Source organism: Trifolium pratense, linkage group LG7, assembly GCF_020283565.1.
Source record: "Trifolium pratense cultivar HEN17-A07 linkage group LG7, ARS_RC_1.1, whole genome shotgun sequence".
NCBI lineage: Eukaryota > Viridiplantae > Streptophyta > Magnoliopsida > Fabales > Fabaceae > Trifolium > Trifolium pratense.
In genome coordinates this window covers 21,727,506-21,744,830 of record NC_060065.1, presented here as the reverse complement: position 1 = coordinate 21,744,830, position 17,325 = coordinate 21,727,506, and the positions used below count along the sequence as shown (strand labels likewise).

At 33.4% G+C, this 17,325-nt stretch overlaps 2 protein-coding genes across 5 annotated transcripts; one reads left to right on the top strand and one right to left on the bottom strand.

Annotated features, from left to right (window-relative positions):
• The first annotated feature begins 789 nt into the window (after positions 1 to 789).
• On the top strand, positions 790 to 8,696 carry LOC123898900 (serine/threonine-protein kinase Nek2-like). 4 transcript variants are annotated; one of them, XM_045949935.1, is made up of 14 exons: positions 790 to 1,199; positions 1,667 to 1,733; positions 3,409 to 3,474; positions 3,631 to 3,677; positions 4,395 to 4,440; positions 4,648 to 4,728; positions 4,812 to 4,854; positions 4,950 to 4,999; positions 5,372 to 5,453; positions 5,544 to 5,593; positions 5,705 to 5,778; positions 5,884 to 5,935; positions 6,016 to 8,557; positions 8,592 to 8,696. In XM_045949935.1, exons 1-13 carry the CDS (start codon positions 1,114 to 1,116, stop codon positions 8,548 to 8,550), a joined length of 3,279 nt encoding a protein of 1,092 aa, XP_045805891.1. In that variant the 5' UTR covers positions 790 to 1,113; the 3' UTR covers positions 8,551 to 8,557; positions 8,592 to 8,696. The 4 variants fall into 4 exon arrangements, with proteins under 4 accessions (XP_045805891.1, XP_045805890.1, XP_045805892.1 ...); XM_045949934.1 differs by having other exon boundaries at positions 6,016 to 8,560; positions 8,595 to 8,696; XM_045949936.1 differs by lacking the exon at positions 3,631 to 3,677 and having other exon boundaries at positions 1,128 to 1,199; positions 6,016 to 8,696.
• A 3,735-nt stretch (positions 8,697 to 12,431) lies between these two features.
• LOC123898283 (carboxyl-terminal-processing peptidase 3, chloroplastic-like) lies at positions 12,432 to 17,080 on the bottom strand. Its single transcript, XM_045949196.1, has 12 exons — positions 16,524 to 17,080; positions 15,885 to 15,966; positions 15,339 to 15,469; positions 14,945 to 15,031; positions 14,654 to 14,732; positions 14,386 to 14,465; positions 14,241 to 14,276; positions 13,989 to 14,108; positions 13,818 to 13,904; positions 13,556 to 13,705; positions 13,284 to 13,391; positions 12,432 to 12,930 (listed from the first exon to the last, which is right to left on the bottom strand). The coding sequence occupies exons 1-12, from the start codon at positions 16,839 to 16,841 to the stop codon at positions 12,682 to 12,684; spliced, it is 1,527 nt and encodes a 508-aa protein (XP_045805152.1). The 5' UTR covers positions 16,842 to 17,080; the 3' UTR covers positions 12,432 to 12,681.
• Between the last annotated feature and the right edge of the window lie 245 nt (positions 17,081 to 17,325).

Here is a 17,325-nt window from a genome sequence, read left to right as displayed (position 1 = left end):
GTCTCTATTTTAATTGTTTTAGATGTTATTGCGCATGTGATTGAAAGAAGTGAATTCAACATTATTATAATATAAAATACCGCATAACACTCGTGCATCGCACGGGTGTGAGACTAGTTGATGATAAATCTACGAACAAATTTACAACACACGAGTTCATAGCACACAACAGTAAAGACAAAATCCTACAAACATTTAAATTTTTGAACAAACTTTGTGTTGTACGATGTTTGGTGGATAAAATGTTATTTTGGTATTTTAGACAACTTGAATAGAAGACAAAAAGTTGTCCCGTGATTATGTGGGGACAAGAATTCCAGTTTTATCATGTCTCTTAGCCCCAATTTGTTCAGTATCAAGGACAATTTTAAAATCAAATAAGAGACTAGACATGACAACTTCATATGTACCATGTTTGATTTTATCTATTGAATTGAATATATCTATTGAATTGATTAAACTCCTAGCTTAAGATTTTATCAAACTATTGAACAATGACCTTAAGTCAATTAGAGATGATCAATTTTACCCGAATTCGAACTTTATTCCCTGCATTTTACATGCATATGCGCACCGGGACTCAAATTTAATATCTTGAATATAGTATAAAAACTCTTTAACATAAAGTGACTAGAGTATATCCTTACTATGCTTTAAAGAATTTTTGTATTTTGAAGAGTGATTTTCGCAATATGATTTATAGGGTCATTGGCTGGTGGTGGGCATATGAAAGCAACATGATGTCTGTCCTTATATTTGCTTTGCTTTACTTGACTTTCTTACCCTTCATTCTCTCTCTTTTCTAGATAAACTAAATTTAAAATGTGGCTTTACTCATTCCTCATGTCAAACGTGAAACCCTTCAAGTCTCATTCATTAGGCACCAAAGTCACACTCTTATAATCAATTCTTTCATTTACAAACTGCATTTTTTGTCTTTAATTACATTAAAAAAACTTCCTACCACCATATACCTTCTCACATTTATTTTATATACTTTGGTATAAAATAAATAATATAACATTTCATTCATCTTGATTTCATAACAAATCAGGATCTGTTTGTTGCTTCTATTCTTCACTGTTTTATCTTCTTCTTCTTCTTCTTCAGAAGATGGATGATTATGAGGTTATTGAGAAACTTGGAAGAGGACCTTTAGGTGCAACTTTTCTTGTTCTTCATAAGACCGACAGAAAGAGGTAACTAATGTTTTGTTTTGTGTTCTTTTTTCTGTCTGTTTTTTTTACTTATTTTTGTAACTGCTAGTATAAAACATGCATCATATGAACTGTTTCAAGATCGATTTTTGTGTTCAAAATTGGTCAACCCCACATGAAAATTTTCAATCTTTTTGTCATTTTAGTGTTCAATTGTTGGTGGGTTTGAAGCCCTTTTAGTTCAAAGAAATAACTCAAAAAGAAAAATTCTGTATTTTTTTTTTGTATTAACCTGTAGTTCTAGTGATTCAGAGTTCTGCCGCAAGGTAAGTCAAGTCTGACTAAGAATTGTTTCCACCAGGAATCGAATTCGGGTTCTTTAGAACTACTCGAGTCCAATCACTTGGTTAGAAAAATTATGTATTTGGGATTGAAAAATTTGATAATTTAATTAGGCTTTTGCTTTTCAATTTTTTTGTTCCACTTTATAATGATTTCATCCATGGTAGGTATGTATTGAAGAAGATTCGATTAGCCAAGCATACGGAGAAGTCCAAATTGACAGCATACCAAGAGGTTGGTGTAACTATACAATTATTTATTTGTTGGTATTATATTCTTGTATTCAATTCTAAATAATTGATGATGTACAAGCTAATCTTTTGTAAATACTTGCTTACTGATTTTAATTCTATTTTGTGCTTTTTGTTATTATTGAGTATTATTTTGTCTCATTACTGATAATAAATAGTAACAATTGATTTGTTTTTTATTATGTTTTGAGTCATGGTGGATTGAATCTACCTAATCTGAGTAGCCTGTACTTGTTAGAATCTTTGTTTCTTTCCATGATGATATATATATATACATGCAATATTTGGCTATGCTTCATTAATTGTGTACAAAAAAACAAAGACTAGAAAATATATCATTATTAAAGTATAATTGAATTTCATTTCTTTTGAAGTTCTGCTATGCATTAGTTTTATTTCTTCTGAAGTACTGATCAAACTTCTACTTCCTCAACATAGTTACGATGTTAGTAATCGTTGATGATGCTTTTGCACTTAAAAAGAAACAAAAAACCTTCTACTTCCGGATATTTCTTTTGTAAATTTTATTATGCTTACCTAAGGCTTTGACCACGATAGGTAATCCATGTAGATAATTAGAAAAATAAGACATGTTGCCTATAAATAAGAAGAGGGGTTGAGATGTAGAGGTAGCGAGTGATTTGTGAGAGAATTGGGTCCTTTTGACAGGGAGGTCGAAGGTCCTCAAAGTACTGCATTATTGTTCTGCAATCAAGGGAGATATTCCCTATTCTTTCTAGTAAGTTACCTGGATTCTATCCCTGGTATTAGATTTCCTATTTCTGGTGAAACAAAGGGAGGAATCAAAAAAGGGTTTCAAGAACTGAGGCAACAGGTAAAGCAGGTGGCTAGAAGAAGGCTACTGATAGATGCAGAGGACACAAGAACGCCGAGTCTTTGAGACACAAGATAGTTGAATCCTTGAACAGATAAATGCTGAAGACATTTCAGTTTTGGGTGAAGTTTGGTTCAAGATGAGAACAAATGGAGTTTAGCAGTTCATAATTTTTTTTATTATATCCTCTGCTCTCATATATAAGCAAAGATTCTCTTTTCAGGTTCATTTAATAATGGATGTATCTGATCCATGGACCAGATACATCAGTTATTCAATGAACCTGAAAAAAGAATTTTTGCTTATATATGAGACTGGAGGGAGTATTTTGTTTTGATCATTCCATGTTTTAAACAGTGTGACCCTGCTAGATTGTAATTTTACAACCACAAACTGTTCACCTTTAGGGTAACATGAATGTTTAAACCCCCTTTAGTTGGTTAATTCGGGTTTTGGATAATTAGAGAAATAAGGACAGGTAGCATAGCAAATGAGTTGTGACTTGGGAGAGAACTGGGGCTTTACAATACGGAGTTTGTAGATCCTCGAAGTTCTTCATTGTTGTTCTGTAATCAATTGAGGTTTTCCTAATTCTTTCTAATACAATACCAGGTTACTATCAGAGCACCATGTTATGAGGCATTTTTATTCGAGACAAATATCACATGAACTGAAGCTAGAATTTCTATAAATATATGATAATATTCTTAATAACGGTTTCACTAACTTCATTGTTAAGATATTCCCATTCATGGTTTTGAAATGGTTTATTTATCTTCTGTTCTTACATAAAATGATCATATTGTTTCTCTTTCTATTGCAGATGGACCTGATAGCACAACTAAATTACCCTTATATTGTGGAGTACAAAGATGCTTGGGTGGAGAAGGTAAGGACCTAGACTACTCTCCGCCTCTTTGGATTTTCATTTTTACTTTTAGAGATTATAATAAAGTTTGTATTTATTTAGATGTATAGACTTATTTCAATATTTAAGACTATATTTAAGTCTACTTAATATCTATGCTATTTTCATGATTTGTAGGAGGACTATATATACATTATAAGCGGCTATTGCGAAGGCGGTGACATGTGAGTGTAGTAACATCCGTTAGCGACAGTGATTATTGCTAGCATAAATTAAAGAGTTGAGCTATAGTTTTTCTATAAATCTAAGAGGCAAAATGTTTTATTAGCAATCGATGAGTACACGATTTACCTAAAAGCTTAGCTATTAGGTAAGGTAAATGTTTGAAAAATGGTTTTCATAACTCTTAACATATCTATTACAGGGGAAAGTAGACCTGAAATGTTGATAAACTATAATAAACCTCTATCATGTGCCAAAATCACACCGATCATTATACTGAGTTTTACCATAGGAATGTAAATTTTATTCTAAAATTTTAATTATTAGAGTCGGAGCGATAAATAAGTATACCAATGACTCTTATGGCCTGTTCAATAAATTAGACCTCAAAGTTTAAGCTATTAGATCTAATGAACTTTATAAGTGTTCTGTACATATTTGGAGAATCTTAAAGAATTCTTGTCAGTTGATCTTTAACTTTTTGTAGGAATCTAAATTACCGTTCTATTTTGAAGCCAAAAAGACAGATTTATTGAAAGATCATCTCATAAAATTAGTAATTTCAATCACATCTAAGATTGAATTGAAATACTGTTGGATATAGGTTTTAAGAACATCGTTTGAGTATTACGGACCATATACGTAACATTTCTTTATGTTCGTAGGAGCATTATAATCAATTAATTAAACTGATGGAATACTGCATTTTTGTGGGACAGGGCTGAGAATATAAAGAAATCTCGAGGATCTTTTTTTCCAGAGGAGGTAATTGTTGATATTTAATGTACCATTCCTTACTGTATGTTTTGGCGGAGGTGAATGGGAATGTTATAAGTAAAGCTCTTCCAAAGAGTCTAACAAGTGCTTATGCCAGTAGATAAGCTGGAAGAAGCAATTCCAAACAAGTCCTTCTATAATGTTTTTCTTATACAAGCATTGTTAGCTCAACCTGCATGCTATTTTCTCCTGTAGAAAGTCTGCAAATGGATGACTCAATTGTTGCTAGCTGTCGACTACCTGCACTCTAACCGTGTGCTCCACAGAGATCTTAAGGTATTAAGTATTACCTATTTCCTTATCCTAGCAAAGAAATCCTTATATGGTGTTTACATTAATGCAAGCTCTTTTAATTTCAGTGTTCCAACATATTCCTCTCCAAAGAAAACAACATTCGTCTAGGTATGAATGCATTATCTTTGAATGCTCGTTACTTTTGGTTGGTTTCCACGTATCATGTTGTCTAAAGCAATATATGTATTGCATGGACCCTGCAGGTGACTTTGGTCTTGCGAAGCTACTAAACGCAGACGATCTCGCTTCTTCGGTATTGTTTTTGTTGTTAATATCTTTGCATTTATAACCCACTTGGGTTGGTCTGGTGGTATTGGCTTGAGACCTGGGAGTGTGCTCCTCCTTGAGGTCTCAGGTTCGATTCTCTCTGGTGCCAATTTGGATGGGCTAGTTTAGCTTCTTCAAAAAAAAAAAAACTTTGCATTTATCATCTTATTCAAGATTTTTTTTTTTACTTGTTCGGTTGTAGATTTTCATGTCAAGTAATTGATGATGCTAAACTAAAAGCATAAATTTTGTTTTCTTTCTTTGAACTTCATATCATTAATGATAATACTATTTAATATAACTAAATCCATACATATTAAAGTCTGACTTTGTTTTGTGCCTTTATATCTTGTGGTAGGCTGTTGGAACTCTAAATTACATGTGTCCCGAGATCTTTGCGGATATGCCATATGGTTATAAATCTGACATATGGTCACTTGGTAAGAGCTTCAAATGCCTTCCTCGTTAACGAAGCAATATGATATGATATCTGACCTTGTGTATGATGACATCCTTTTGCTTGTAATAAGGTTGCTGCATGTTTGAAATTGTTGCACATCAGCCGGCATTTCGTGCTCCAGTAAGAACAAACTCAAACCATCTATATAGTTTGATGTTGTAATTAAATGACAACAAAGTCTCTCACTTTCCAATGTTTTAAATGAAATAATTTGATTAATGATTTGAACAGGACAGGGCTGGACTTATCAATAAAATAAATAGATCCACCATTTCTCCGATGCCAATTGTTTACTCTTCCACACTGTAAGTCACTTTTTCATGTGATAAAATATCTTAAAAATATCTTCCGGTCAATCTCGATTTATCCTTTTTATATTATATTTAAATTTAAATGCTAAAATGCAACAGGAAACAACTTATCAAGAGCATGCTGAGGAAAAACCCTGAACACAGACCAACAGTGAGTTCAAGTGAGCCTTTCATGTATGATTCATTTAGATGAAACTGTTTCATTCTTATGCTGTTTTGCTTTGTTGACAGGCGGCTGAATTGTTGAGACATCCTCATTTACAACCTTTTGTTCTTCGCTCTCGTAATGCACCATCGGTTTTTCTTCCGGTACATCTCATAAGTTGTGACTCGCCAAAAAAATCTTACAAATCTACTGGTGGCAATGACAATAGGGACAAAGAAGAAGGATTTGTAAACCATTTGGAGCATGTTTATCCGTTTGAGGTAAATGGAGATGTACAGACAAGAAACCGACCAAATGGTCGCAAATTAGCAGTGTCAAAAAGCACAGAAGACAACCTTGAGACTAAAATGGTTGATCCTACCAGCTACACATTGGAATTCTCTACTAGTATTAGTGGCTCAAAAGACGAGTCGACAACATCTGAATCAACCGTTTGCAGCGTGTGCAAGGAAGTAGACTTCAGAAGTAGAGCTGCAAGAGGTATGACTGAAAGTGAGATCACTTCAAAGAGTACCCTAGATTCTGCGCATGAAAAGCAAGTATTTGCTACTGAAAATTTTCAAAAGTCATATGCAGTTGACATAAATGCAGTGACTAAAAAAATTGAAGATACTTTTTCCAATGAAGACAGCAGTGGCAATGATAAAGATGCGTCCACCAGTGATGAGGTCACATCACAATGTACTCGAGATACTCTAGATGTAGAACAAAGATTTACTGTTGAACATTTTCAGAAGGGTGATTCAATTGACATAAATGCATTAACTAGAGAAGACAAATATAAATTTTTCAATAAAGGTTTTGATAAAGCTGAATCACATAGAGAAAATGTGAAACCTGAGGACTTTGTTAAATCGATAATGTCCAGTAAAGATAGAATTGGCATTGATATCAATGGATCCATTGATGAGGTTACTTCAGAAAGCACACTAGAGTTTTTGCTTGTAGAACAATTTATTACTGAACATTTTCAGAATCCTGATGCATTTGACATAAATGCAGTGACAACAGAAGTTGAAGGTACCTTATCCGAAGGTTGTTTTGATACTTTTTCCGAATGTGAATTTGATGCTTTTTCCGAAGCCCCAAGAGAAGATGCTAAACCTGAGGACTCAAGTAAATCAATCCTTTACAGGAAAGACTGGAATGTAAATGATAAAGAACCCAGTGATGATATCACTTCAAAGAGCACACTTGTTTCTGTACATGAAGAACGGGAATTTGCCACCGAGAATTTTCAGAACTCAAATACAGTTGGCATAAATACATTAACTACAGAGGCTGAGGATACTCTTTCTAGTGAAGGTTTTGACACCGAGAATTGTCAGAACTCAAATACAATTGGCATAAATACAGTGACTAAAAAAGTTGAGGATACTCTTTCCAGTGAAGGTTTTGATAAAGCTGTAGCAGAAAGAGAAGATGCCAAACCCGAGGACTCAAGTAAATCAATCATTTACAACAAAGACTGCAACGGAGATGATAAAGAACGGTCCATTGATGATATCACTTCAAAGAGCACACTGGATTCTGTGCATGAAGCACATGAATTTGCTGCTGAAAACTTTCCGAAGTCAAGTACAATTGACACAAATTCAGTGACTACTAAAGTTGATGATACTCTTTCCAGTAAAGGTTTTGATAAAGCTGAAGCAGAAAGAGAAAATGTCAAACCTGAGGACTTGAGTGAATCGGTTATTTACAGCGAATACAACAACAAAGAAGAGTCTATTGATGAGATCACATCAAAGAGCACACTGGATTCATCTAATGAAGAAACACAATTTGCTGCTGAACACTTTCAGAAGCCAGATACAATTGGCATAAATGCACTGACTACAGAAGTTGATAATACTCTTTCCAGTGAAGGTTGTGATAAAGCCGAAGCACAAAGAGAAGATGTTCAACCTGAGGACTCAAGCAAATCACTCATTTACGGCAATGGCAATGACAAAGAAGTGTCAATTGATGAGATCACATCAAACACTACACTGGATACATTGCATGAAGAACAGCAAGTTTCTGCCGAACACTTTCAGAAGCCAAATACAATTGACATAAACGTGGTCACTACAAAAGTCGATGATATTTCTTCCAATGATGGTTTCGATAAAGCTGAAGCACAGAATGGAAATTCCAACCCTGACAGCCCTAGTAAATCTATTGTGTTCAGTGACGACAAAAGTGACAATGATAAAGTTGGTTTCATTGATGAGGAAAAAGCATCACCTGCTAAGGTTGAACAAGACACTGATACTTTAAACTGCTTGAAGGAAAGTAAAAACTCTGAAGCATTTACACCAAATGGTGATAATAATGACATTGTGGTTGATAAGACACCAAATGAAATTTCCTTAAGCACAAATAATTCAGTAGGTGGTGACAAAACAAAGAGGGTGTTGAGTAATTCCGGCCAACAAAGAGCTGATGCTTTGGAGTCTCTGCTTGAGTTATGCGCTCATTTACTTAAGCAAGGAAAGCTTGAAGAGCTTGCCGCAGTGCTAAGACCCTTCGGAGAAGACACAGTTTCATCCAGAGAAACAGCTATATGGCTGACAAAAAGCCTCTTGTCGTCACAAAAATTTAATCCAGAAACCTAGTTTTGTGAGAGGTTCTCGTTATGAATCATTTCATTATTGTAAGAAAAATTTGTACCTTGGAAAGTTACATGAGTTTGTTCCTTTGAGACTCTTGCTTGATTGAAGATTGGCTTGGAAAATAACATCCCACAATTTTTTCTTGGTGATTGTTTCATTGTAAATGGCTTGAATTATTTTTGAGAAAGGTTGATATGTTTTTTGGTGTTCTTATGTAAGTTATATAGCTTTGATTGTAACAAAATTAGAATTAGAAAGACTGTTTTTTGGTGGATTCACTTGGCTGGTCAGACTGTTGTTCTCTGGTTATCTTTTATTACCCAAAAGTTTAGGTGAGTTAGGTATCGAAGATTAATAGTGTCAGGACAGAATTCAACTCAGAGAAGGATGACAAATGTACTTGCAACGTTTTTAGGTCGGCAGCGGAAGTTGAATTCACGCGCATAAGTAAACTCCTTATCAACTTGACTAACCGCTATTAGTCATGTATATGGTTATATATTTTTTTAAAGCAAAAGGGGTGCAGAGCGTACCCGCTGCAACACCCTTTATATGGTTATATGATTGAAAGTATTTGTAATTTTTTTTTGGAACACAGCATTAAACTATAAAACTCTAAATAAGAATAGTGTGACGTAGAAATGCAGAATTGTGCATTAACCATAACTGTGATTACAAATTTGTTTTACATTCTCAACAGTTACAAATAGAGCGAAACATATAACCGCGTAATTATGGTTAATCACTCTTTATTCAATATGAATTACATATATAGTATAATCTTCTCTCCCTGTTGTCCTTCACATATTTTCTGAGCTTACTGGAACAAGGCAAAGAAAGACAACAATGAAGCACCAACCAAGGAACCAACAACAGTTGTCGATGCGCTGCTAGAGCCAGGACCAGGAGCTGGTGCAGAAACAGTAACCTCAGGAGTGGTAGCCATGACTGCACTCATGGAGGCAGCGGCAACGAGAACGGCGAAGGTAACCTTCTTCATGTCCATGATGTAATGAAAATGTGTTTGAATTTATTTAGTATAGAGGGAAAATGTGTTTTTTGTTTTATTGATTGATGATCTTGTGTTGGTTGAAGAGTGTTTAGGCAGAATGAGCTTTAAAAGAGATGGTTTGAAGTTATTTTGGGAAAAATGTTACATTGGTTGGTTGTTAATAGGTTATGTATGTATGGTTCTCCAAGGATTTAGGGTTGTTTTATTGGTTGTGTTACATGTTTGTTTGCCTTGAGGTATTGAATAATTCATAACCACTTGATGTGGCTGGCTTGCACAAGTTGTAATAATATTTGAGGTATAAAATGATTGATATATAACCATTTAAAATGTAAAAAAAAGAAGAAAAGAAATGGATCCGACTTTTACTCGTCTTTCGGTATATATAACGAATTTAATTTATGTTCACTTATAAAATCATTTTACATGTACATTCAATCAAAATTGCGCTATATGTCAGAAACAAGGAACCCATAAAATTACATTATGATAAAATTTCATTAAATACACGCGTAAATATATTTTACAAGATAAACATTATACATTTATATCTATTATCAATAAAATCTATTATAGATTTTTTAATTAATACTAATAATCTATCTTTTTAACTTGTAATTCCAACTTCGATACCAACCTCTTTTTAACTTGTTCACCTTAATTAGTCCACATACAATAGTTCTCCATAAAATCAACTCTCTCTAAATGTTTAATGACAACTTCATGACTCTCAATCAATACACGTTAGACACAAACATCTTATTCCTTCCTCAATTTCGTGTAACATCTCTCATAATAGCTACATGTCTTTTCAATTGCCAAATGAATAGGGGTGTAAACAGATCAGAGAAAATCAAAACCGACAAACCAAATCAAATCAAACCAAACTGAAAATTAACCGATTTAGTTTGCTTCAAATAAAAAACCGAACCAAACAAAAAAAACAAATTAGCTTGGTTCGGTTCTTGAATTTCAATTTTAAAAACCGATGAACCAAATCGAACCTCTTACTAATATTATTTTTATAAATATTAAATGAAACATGGTTAATTGTATAACAACTTATGTAAATAGATTTTTTTATCAAGGAAATGAAATAATATTGGTTTATTTGGTTTTGGTATGTTACATAAATTTATTTAATTTGAAGTTGTTTGTAAAATAGAGAGCACAAAATATAGTTTGTCTGAAAAAAATGATAGTTTGAAAAATTGATAGCAAGAAATACACCGAAAAACGATAGAAAAGAATACACATAATTAATATATTTTTGAAAAAAAAAATCATTATAAACCAATCAACCGAACCAAACCAGTTAATTTGGTTTGGTTTCAATTTTAAAAAGCACTAAAAACCGAATCAAACCTTGTACAAAAAAAAAAAAACCGAATCAAACCAAACTAATGAAGGTTTCTTCGGTTGCGACATTTTTTATTTTTTTTTACTAAAAAGTAAAAACTACTCTAATCAGAACAGTTGATATATCAAGGATGCTTTGGCTGGACTGAAAGAGAGTTTCCACCAGTTTCACTGAATTTAGAAAAGATAGACAATCAAATAATCCCTTTCACATTTCTTTTCATTCTTTTTTCCTTTCCAAGTAACCAATAGCTTCAGCAAAACCAATAACTTCAGCAATAGAGCTTAAGAATCCAAACGTGCAAGTGATCCAACCCATCTGAAAAAATAGAGGGTATTCCATATTAAGCTACAAACATCGACACATATACAAACATCTGACAGAACACTGAAACAAACATATAGGCACGGTTAATAATTTAAGGAAATAGAAATGTCTGATTTAATACCATGTATAGGTATCTAAAGTGTCAGACATCGACACATGTTGAACACCTAACACGTCTTAAATCTGACGTGTCAGTGTTATGTACGATATATGCCACCTTGCACCAACTAACATTGATTGGTCTTGTGGGGTCTTAACAACCTTAAAAAAATAGGAATAATCGAAAAGTAACATTTAATTTTTATAATGTTTAATACCATTTCACCAACAATAAACAATGCCTTTTGATGTAAACTTGTTCAAGTTTTCCTCATTCCTATATAAGTTCAAGTCTTGTTTCTGTCATTGAACAAATTCCCTTCAGTCTCTTTATCACAGTAAAACAAACATATTCTGTGAAAATGGCATCATTTGGTAGCTTCCCTGCTAACATTTTGATGGCATTAATGCTTGTGGTCATGTTTTTTGTGACCAACATCGCGGCACAAGATTCTATTGCACCAACCGGTCAGTTGGAGGCTGGAGCTGGATTTTCTTTGCCTGTTTCTAAGGTGGTCTTGTGTTCTTCTGTTTTGGCTTCTCTTGTGGTTTTCATGTTGAAGTGAATTGGAATATCAATTGTGAGGGGTAATCTTGTACTTTAAAGTTTATGCTTGTTTGTTGAAAATGGTATTGTATTGAAAACTAGCTTTATGATGAGTACTAGACATGTAATTTGTACCTACCTATTGGTGTGAGCTGATATATATGTATTTGTTGAATTCCTTATAATTGATTGTTTCATTTAATCAAATTCTTTGCCTTTCTTCTTTGTTTCTGCTTGTTGTATTGGGAAAAATCCAAATCCAAGGGCTGGAATTTTTTTTAGGAAGAACGAGGTAGACTTTATATAAAAACCTAATATAGTATCAGAGTCTATCCTTTCATACCACCGACCAAATTTTTTACGCACCAAACCCAATACTGATGGGCGTGAGAAAAGGGTTATATTGGGAAGAGAAAAGGGTTACAAAGAGACATAAACTCCTTGACGCCAAAAAAAAAAGAAAAAAACTCGCACGCGCCAATTTTATAAGATTGAGTTAGACACAATATAAAAATATAAAAATCAATGCTGCTTTGAAATAAAATAAAATAAAACATTGTCATAAAATATTGAATTAGGACAAACTGAATGAAGTTTTTATACTACAAGTCTACAATACAGAAGTTTTCTATTATTCTATTGAATGATATATACAATCTGTTTTTTCTATTTTATATACTGATGATAACTATCATAATGTAACATTGTACAAATTAGTAGCACTAAGCTAACTTTCCTTTCAAGTTTCTAACATTGAAAAGAAAATGAGATAAAAAGACAATGCAATGATCAAGAAACAGTCCCTTTGGACTCCTTCATATCCAACTCATGTTCAGCTACCATAATGCATGAATCTGCTTCAAGAGATGAGATTGATGTCTTATCTTTGGTTGATATTTCCTTTGGTGAATTAAGCATTTCTGTTGTGCACTGAACGTCTGGCGTTATCCCGACCTGATCTATGTCATGAAGGGCTGGTGATACATATTTTGCAACTGTAACAAAGAGGGCTGAACCATCATGTAACTGAGTGACACTCTGAAATGAGAATGATACATTGCATTAGATCGACAGAAATTGAAAGGAGCCGTGGACACCAGATACGACACTGACACGTCGACATCCTAGTCAGAGGAGTGTCTGTGCTTCATAGATTGCAACAACATCACCACCCAAAATCAGAACCTTATAGCTTGGCACTGATAATATGCATTGTTCATGCCTTTAAAATTGAAAACACTCTTATGGAAGACTCACTTGGAGTATTTAATGCAACATTACACTACCTCTTGTTTCATTGTTCTCCTTTTGGAAATATTGTTTAATGACCAGATTTAAATACTGAAAACATCGCGGTATGATCATTATATAACGAAGAAGACTAATGATACCTGAATCTTTCCTTTACCAAATGTTTTGCGCCCCACAAGAATAGCTCGACCATTATCATGTAATGCCCCAGCTAAAATTTCACTGGCACTTGCACTTCCCTCATTGACCTGTTGAGGATACAAAAATCACCATTCATCAAACTAGCTATTTGAGCTAAGTTAATTTTAATGCATATATAAAATCAACATATGAAAATTGGATCATGTCATTCAGAGATTGCAGAATTAAAAGGCATAATCAATGTTATTAAGCTGCTATAGTTAGTACTCACAATCACTACAAGTGGATCATGTGTTATAGCATGTCCATTGATCATATTAATAGGTGACATATTCCCATCTCTATCAATCGTATTTACAAGAGTCTCGTCTCCATCTAACCACATCTGAGCAACATCAAGGCCTGCTTTTACCAAACCCCCCTACAACAAAATTACAAGTAAAAATGAATAAATTAGGAAACCACGTCTATGTGTTACACTAATCCAGCGATGAGGCAAAACTATGAAATTTTCCATCAAAACAGTAAGTTACGGGATTGTTCCGGAGATCAAGTATGTATGAGTGTACTCCTTGATTTTTCATTTTCTGGATAGCATTCTGCATGTCTTCTGCAGCACTCTGTCAATAATCAATACGGAATAGGAAAAGTTTAGCTAAAGATATAGAACTTCAATTTTTTTCACAGTCGATTCTTCTGCTGACCTGAGAGAAGGTTGACAATTTCACATAGCCGGTTTTTATCACCTGCCCTTCTGATGATTTGTGAGGGATGATAGCACTGGATATTGGAGAGAGCTTCATATACTCTCTTGGAAGTTTAACCTTCAAGTATTTTAGATCAACAATGGAAAATTGTGAATTTTTAAGTTCAAGTTTCAAACAAAAAGGGAAAAGACATGAAAAGCGTTAACATTTCATTTATCATATTCATAATCACTAAATTTTCAACTTTACCTCTCGGATATAAGAGTTTCTGCTCGAGTCTTTGACCTACAAAAGATAAGTCAAGGTTTAAATGAGTCCTAACCACAAGAAAAAGAAACTGACGATTGAAAACCGAACTCTATGCAACAAAAGAAAACAATGTTTCACAATGAACCTTTACTGTGACAGTTGTTCCAGCATTCCCTCTAAGCCTCTGCGCTGCACCTTCACTATCGATGCCATCAAGTCTCTCTCCTGCAGAATCAGATACATATTCAAACAAAAGAAAATTACAATTTCATTTCAGCGACAAAATCTTTAAGTCCAAAAATATATATCATAAGGAAGGACTAATAACATTTTACAGAAAATCACTTTTTACACATAATTCTACAGTATTGTTTTCAAATTAAATATTTTAGAATAACTAACTTGGTCAGTACCATTTATTTCAACCAATTCATCTCCTTGATGAATACCGGCACGAGCAGCTGGACTGTTTTCTATGCATGACAAAACAACCTGTGATTTTCAGATTTTTTTTTTAAAGAAATAACCATAATTTAAAAATGGAATTTACACAGGTTCGTTATATGATAAATTTGTATTACAATAAAAATAAATGAAGCAAGACATGCATGATTATGATTGATATCTAGTTCTAGGTGTCAATGGCATGATCAAATGACACCAGAACAATAAGCATGAAAATTATCAGTTTGCAAGTTACCGACCAAATGTCCTGTTCTTGGTTCAACATTTATGAAGAGGCCGACTCCTTGTAAGTTTCCATCACTTCCGATTCGAAATCCTTGATACTCCTGTAAAAGTTAGAATCACTGTTAAACATAAGAGTTTAATTTTAATACATTGTCGGTGTATTACTTTTAAGATTTTTATAGTTAAAGTCAGTTATTTTTATTGATCCGACCATTATAGATGATTATAACTGATTGACCGTGTGAAAAATATTTACACTGACAATGCATACCAGTTAAATCCTAAACATAATAAAAGATAATATGACTTTATTTGAACCTATGATCCCATCTCTAGTTGCTAGTACAATTTCTGCTAACAAAGAAAGTAAGATTGAGATTTCCGAAAAGGAAATGTTTGTTGTACGACCTTTGGACTGATAATTCTAGTGAAAGGATCTCCAAGGGTAGAAAGCATTCCACTGATTTTTGTGTAAGCTGCATCAGCCGAGTTCAAAGGAAACATTTCCACCATTGTTTGCTGCAACTTCATATCCCAATCTACAAGTAAAAAGTTTACACGTTTATTTTATTGATCAGTTCAGTCCATGTAAACATTGACAAAATGATTTTAAATTGTGATCCGCAACCGCCAACCACAATTGCAACTGCAATATAAATATTTTGAGGTCTCTGCAACAACATCAGAACTACGATTCCGACCACCTTAGCTACATTCTGCTGCAATATAAAAGTTCGTAGCGTAATCATAACAGCAATTCAAAACCATGATTTACGCATTTCATTATGTATGCACAAATTATTTCTTGATGGAACGTATCATCAAGAAAAAGGTTCTGCAAGATATTAGCTGATTCCTAATAATTGAGTAACCAACTATGCAATTATTTGGCTGTAAACAAAAATGAAAAATAAATATGAAACCGAGCTTAAGGTAAAATAGGATAAGAAATACCTTGATGATTAAATGTAGGATCAACAAATGTTTCCCGAATCAAACCCCATGCTTCAACAAGAGTTCTTTGAACTGCATTTACCTATTAAGCAAGGTTCATGTTAATTAAGCTTATGAAAAAATTAACAAACTTGAGTATTATAACACTTAGTTAGCTCTAACCTTGGACATTCTTATTTTTAATTAACACAATTGCTAAGGTGCAAGAGTATTTTGCCAATTTTTCAACAATTGAATTTTGGTAGTACACTTTTAATTACAATGCAAAATTAATGGTGTACTACTTGTTTTGAACACACTATAAGAATACAAGCAATAAAAAAAAAAAACAAAACCCTTAAAAATTTTAGTTTAATGTTATAATAACAAGTGTCCCTAAGTAAGCCACTAGGTTTGGTCCAGTGGTGAGGGGTTTGGGTAATATGCATGAGGTCTTAGGTTCGATCTCTGTCTCCATTGTAACCAACATAAAAAAAAGTGTCCCTAAGACATTGTTAAGAATTCAAATTCAAATTTGAAAATATTTTCTTAAAATTTTAAGGGTATAATATAAGGAATCTTTTCTACTTATTTATGGCATGATTCAAAAATAAATAATAAAATAATAACAATAGACTGAAGAAGTAGAAATGAGGTGACCTCAGGTGCGCGTGAAACGGGAAAAGCGACGGTAAGTGATTGAGCGAGAGCAGTTGGCGCGTGACAGAAAATACAGAATGAAAGAGCAGCAGAAAACCCAAATCCAAAAGCACTTTTTACAGCAACTTCAACCTCATTTTTCAACTTCATCTCTTCAACTTTCTTCCTCTTCCATATTGCTGTTGTTGTCGTAGGTAAACATAATAATAATCTTCCAGGAACAAAACCTACCAAATTCAGTTTTGCTACTTTATTAGATGGAATATTAATTCCAGCTTTAACATCCAAACTCAAATTGTAACCTATGTTTTTCATCATTTTTTTTCTTCTTTCTTTTCAGTTCAATTGATCTTTTACAAAACGAACTAAATCATAGTTTTTATTATTTTGATTTTGAAGTTGGTTTGGTGGTGACGGTTATGTATGTACTATGTGTTATGTGTTGCTGCACTTGACACTTGTAGTATGCGGACCCTACGTGAATCTTCTTCGGTTGTGTTGTGGTCATGTTTGCTTCTCAGATCCTCTGTTCTCTGCTTGCGTTTACGCATCTTCATCTAGTAGTCAACAAATATCAACCGTTTATGGTTTATATTAGTTTAATTTATTTAGATTTAATCTACTTCTAATCTACTCTCTCCCGTCCCCAAATATAAGATCTATTTCACTGTATGTATGTCATTACATACTTTTGATCAATAATATTTTTAATTCTCTATTAGTAAAAATTATAAAAACTTGATATTTTGAAAATACTCATCGAAACAAATCAAACAAGATCTTATATGATAATATTTATATT

Bases quoted from the DNA above. Each gene is read 5' to 3' on its own strand.
- LOC123898900 (XM_045949935.1), top strand. From the start codon at position 1,114: ATGGATGATTATGAGGTTATTGAGAAACTTGGAAGAGGACCTTTAGGT. The intron at 5,000-5,371 runs GTATTGTTTTTG...ATCTTGTGGTAG, and splicing joins CAGACGATCTCGCTTCTTCG to GCTGTTGGAACTCTAAATTA. The intron at 5,594-5,704 runs GTAAGAACAAAC...TGATTTGAACAG, and splicing joins AGCCGGCATTTCGTGCTCCA to GACAGGGCTGGACTTATCAA.
- LOC123898283 (XM_045949196.1), bottom strand. From the start codon at position 16,841: ATGATGAAAAACATAGGTTACAATTTGAGTTTGGATGTTAAAGCTGGA. The intron at 15,967-16,523 runs GTCACCTCATTT...CTTGCTTAATAG, and splicing joins CCGTTTCACGCGCACCTGAG to GTAAATGCAGTTCAAAGAAC. The intron at 15,032-15,338 runs GTCGTACAACAA...TAACTTTTACAG, and splicing joins CTAGAATTATCAGTCCAAAG to GAGTATCAAGGATTTCGAAT.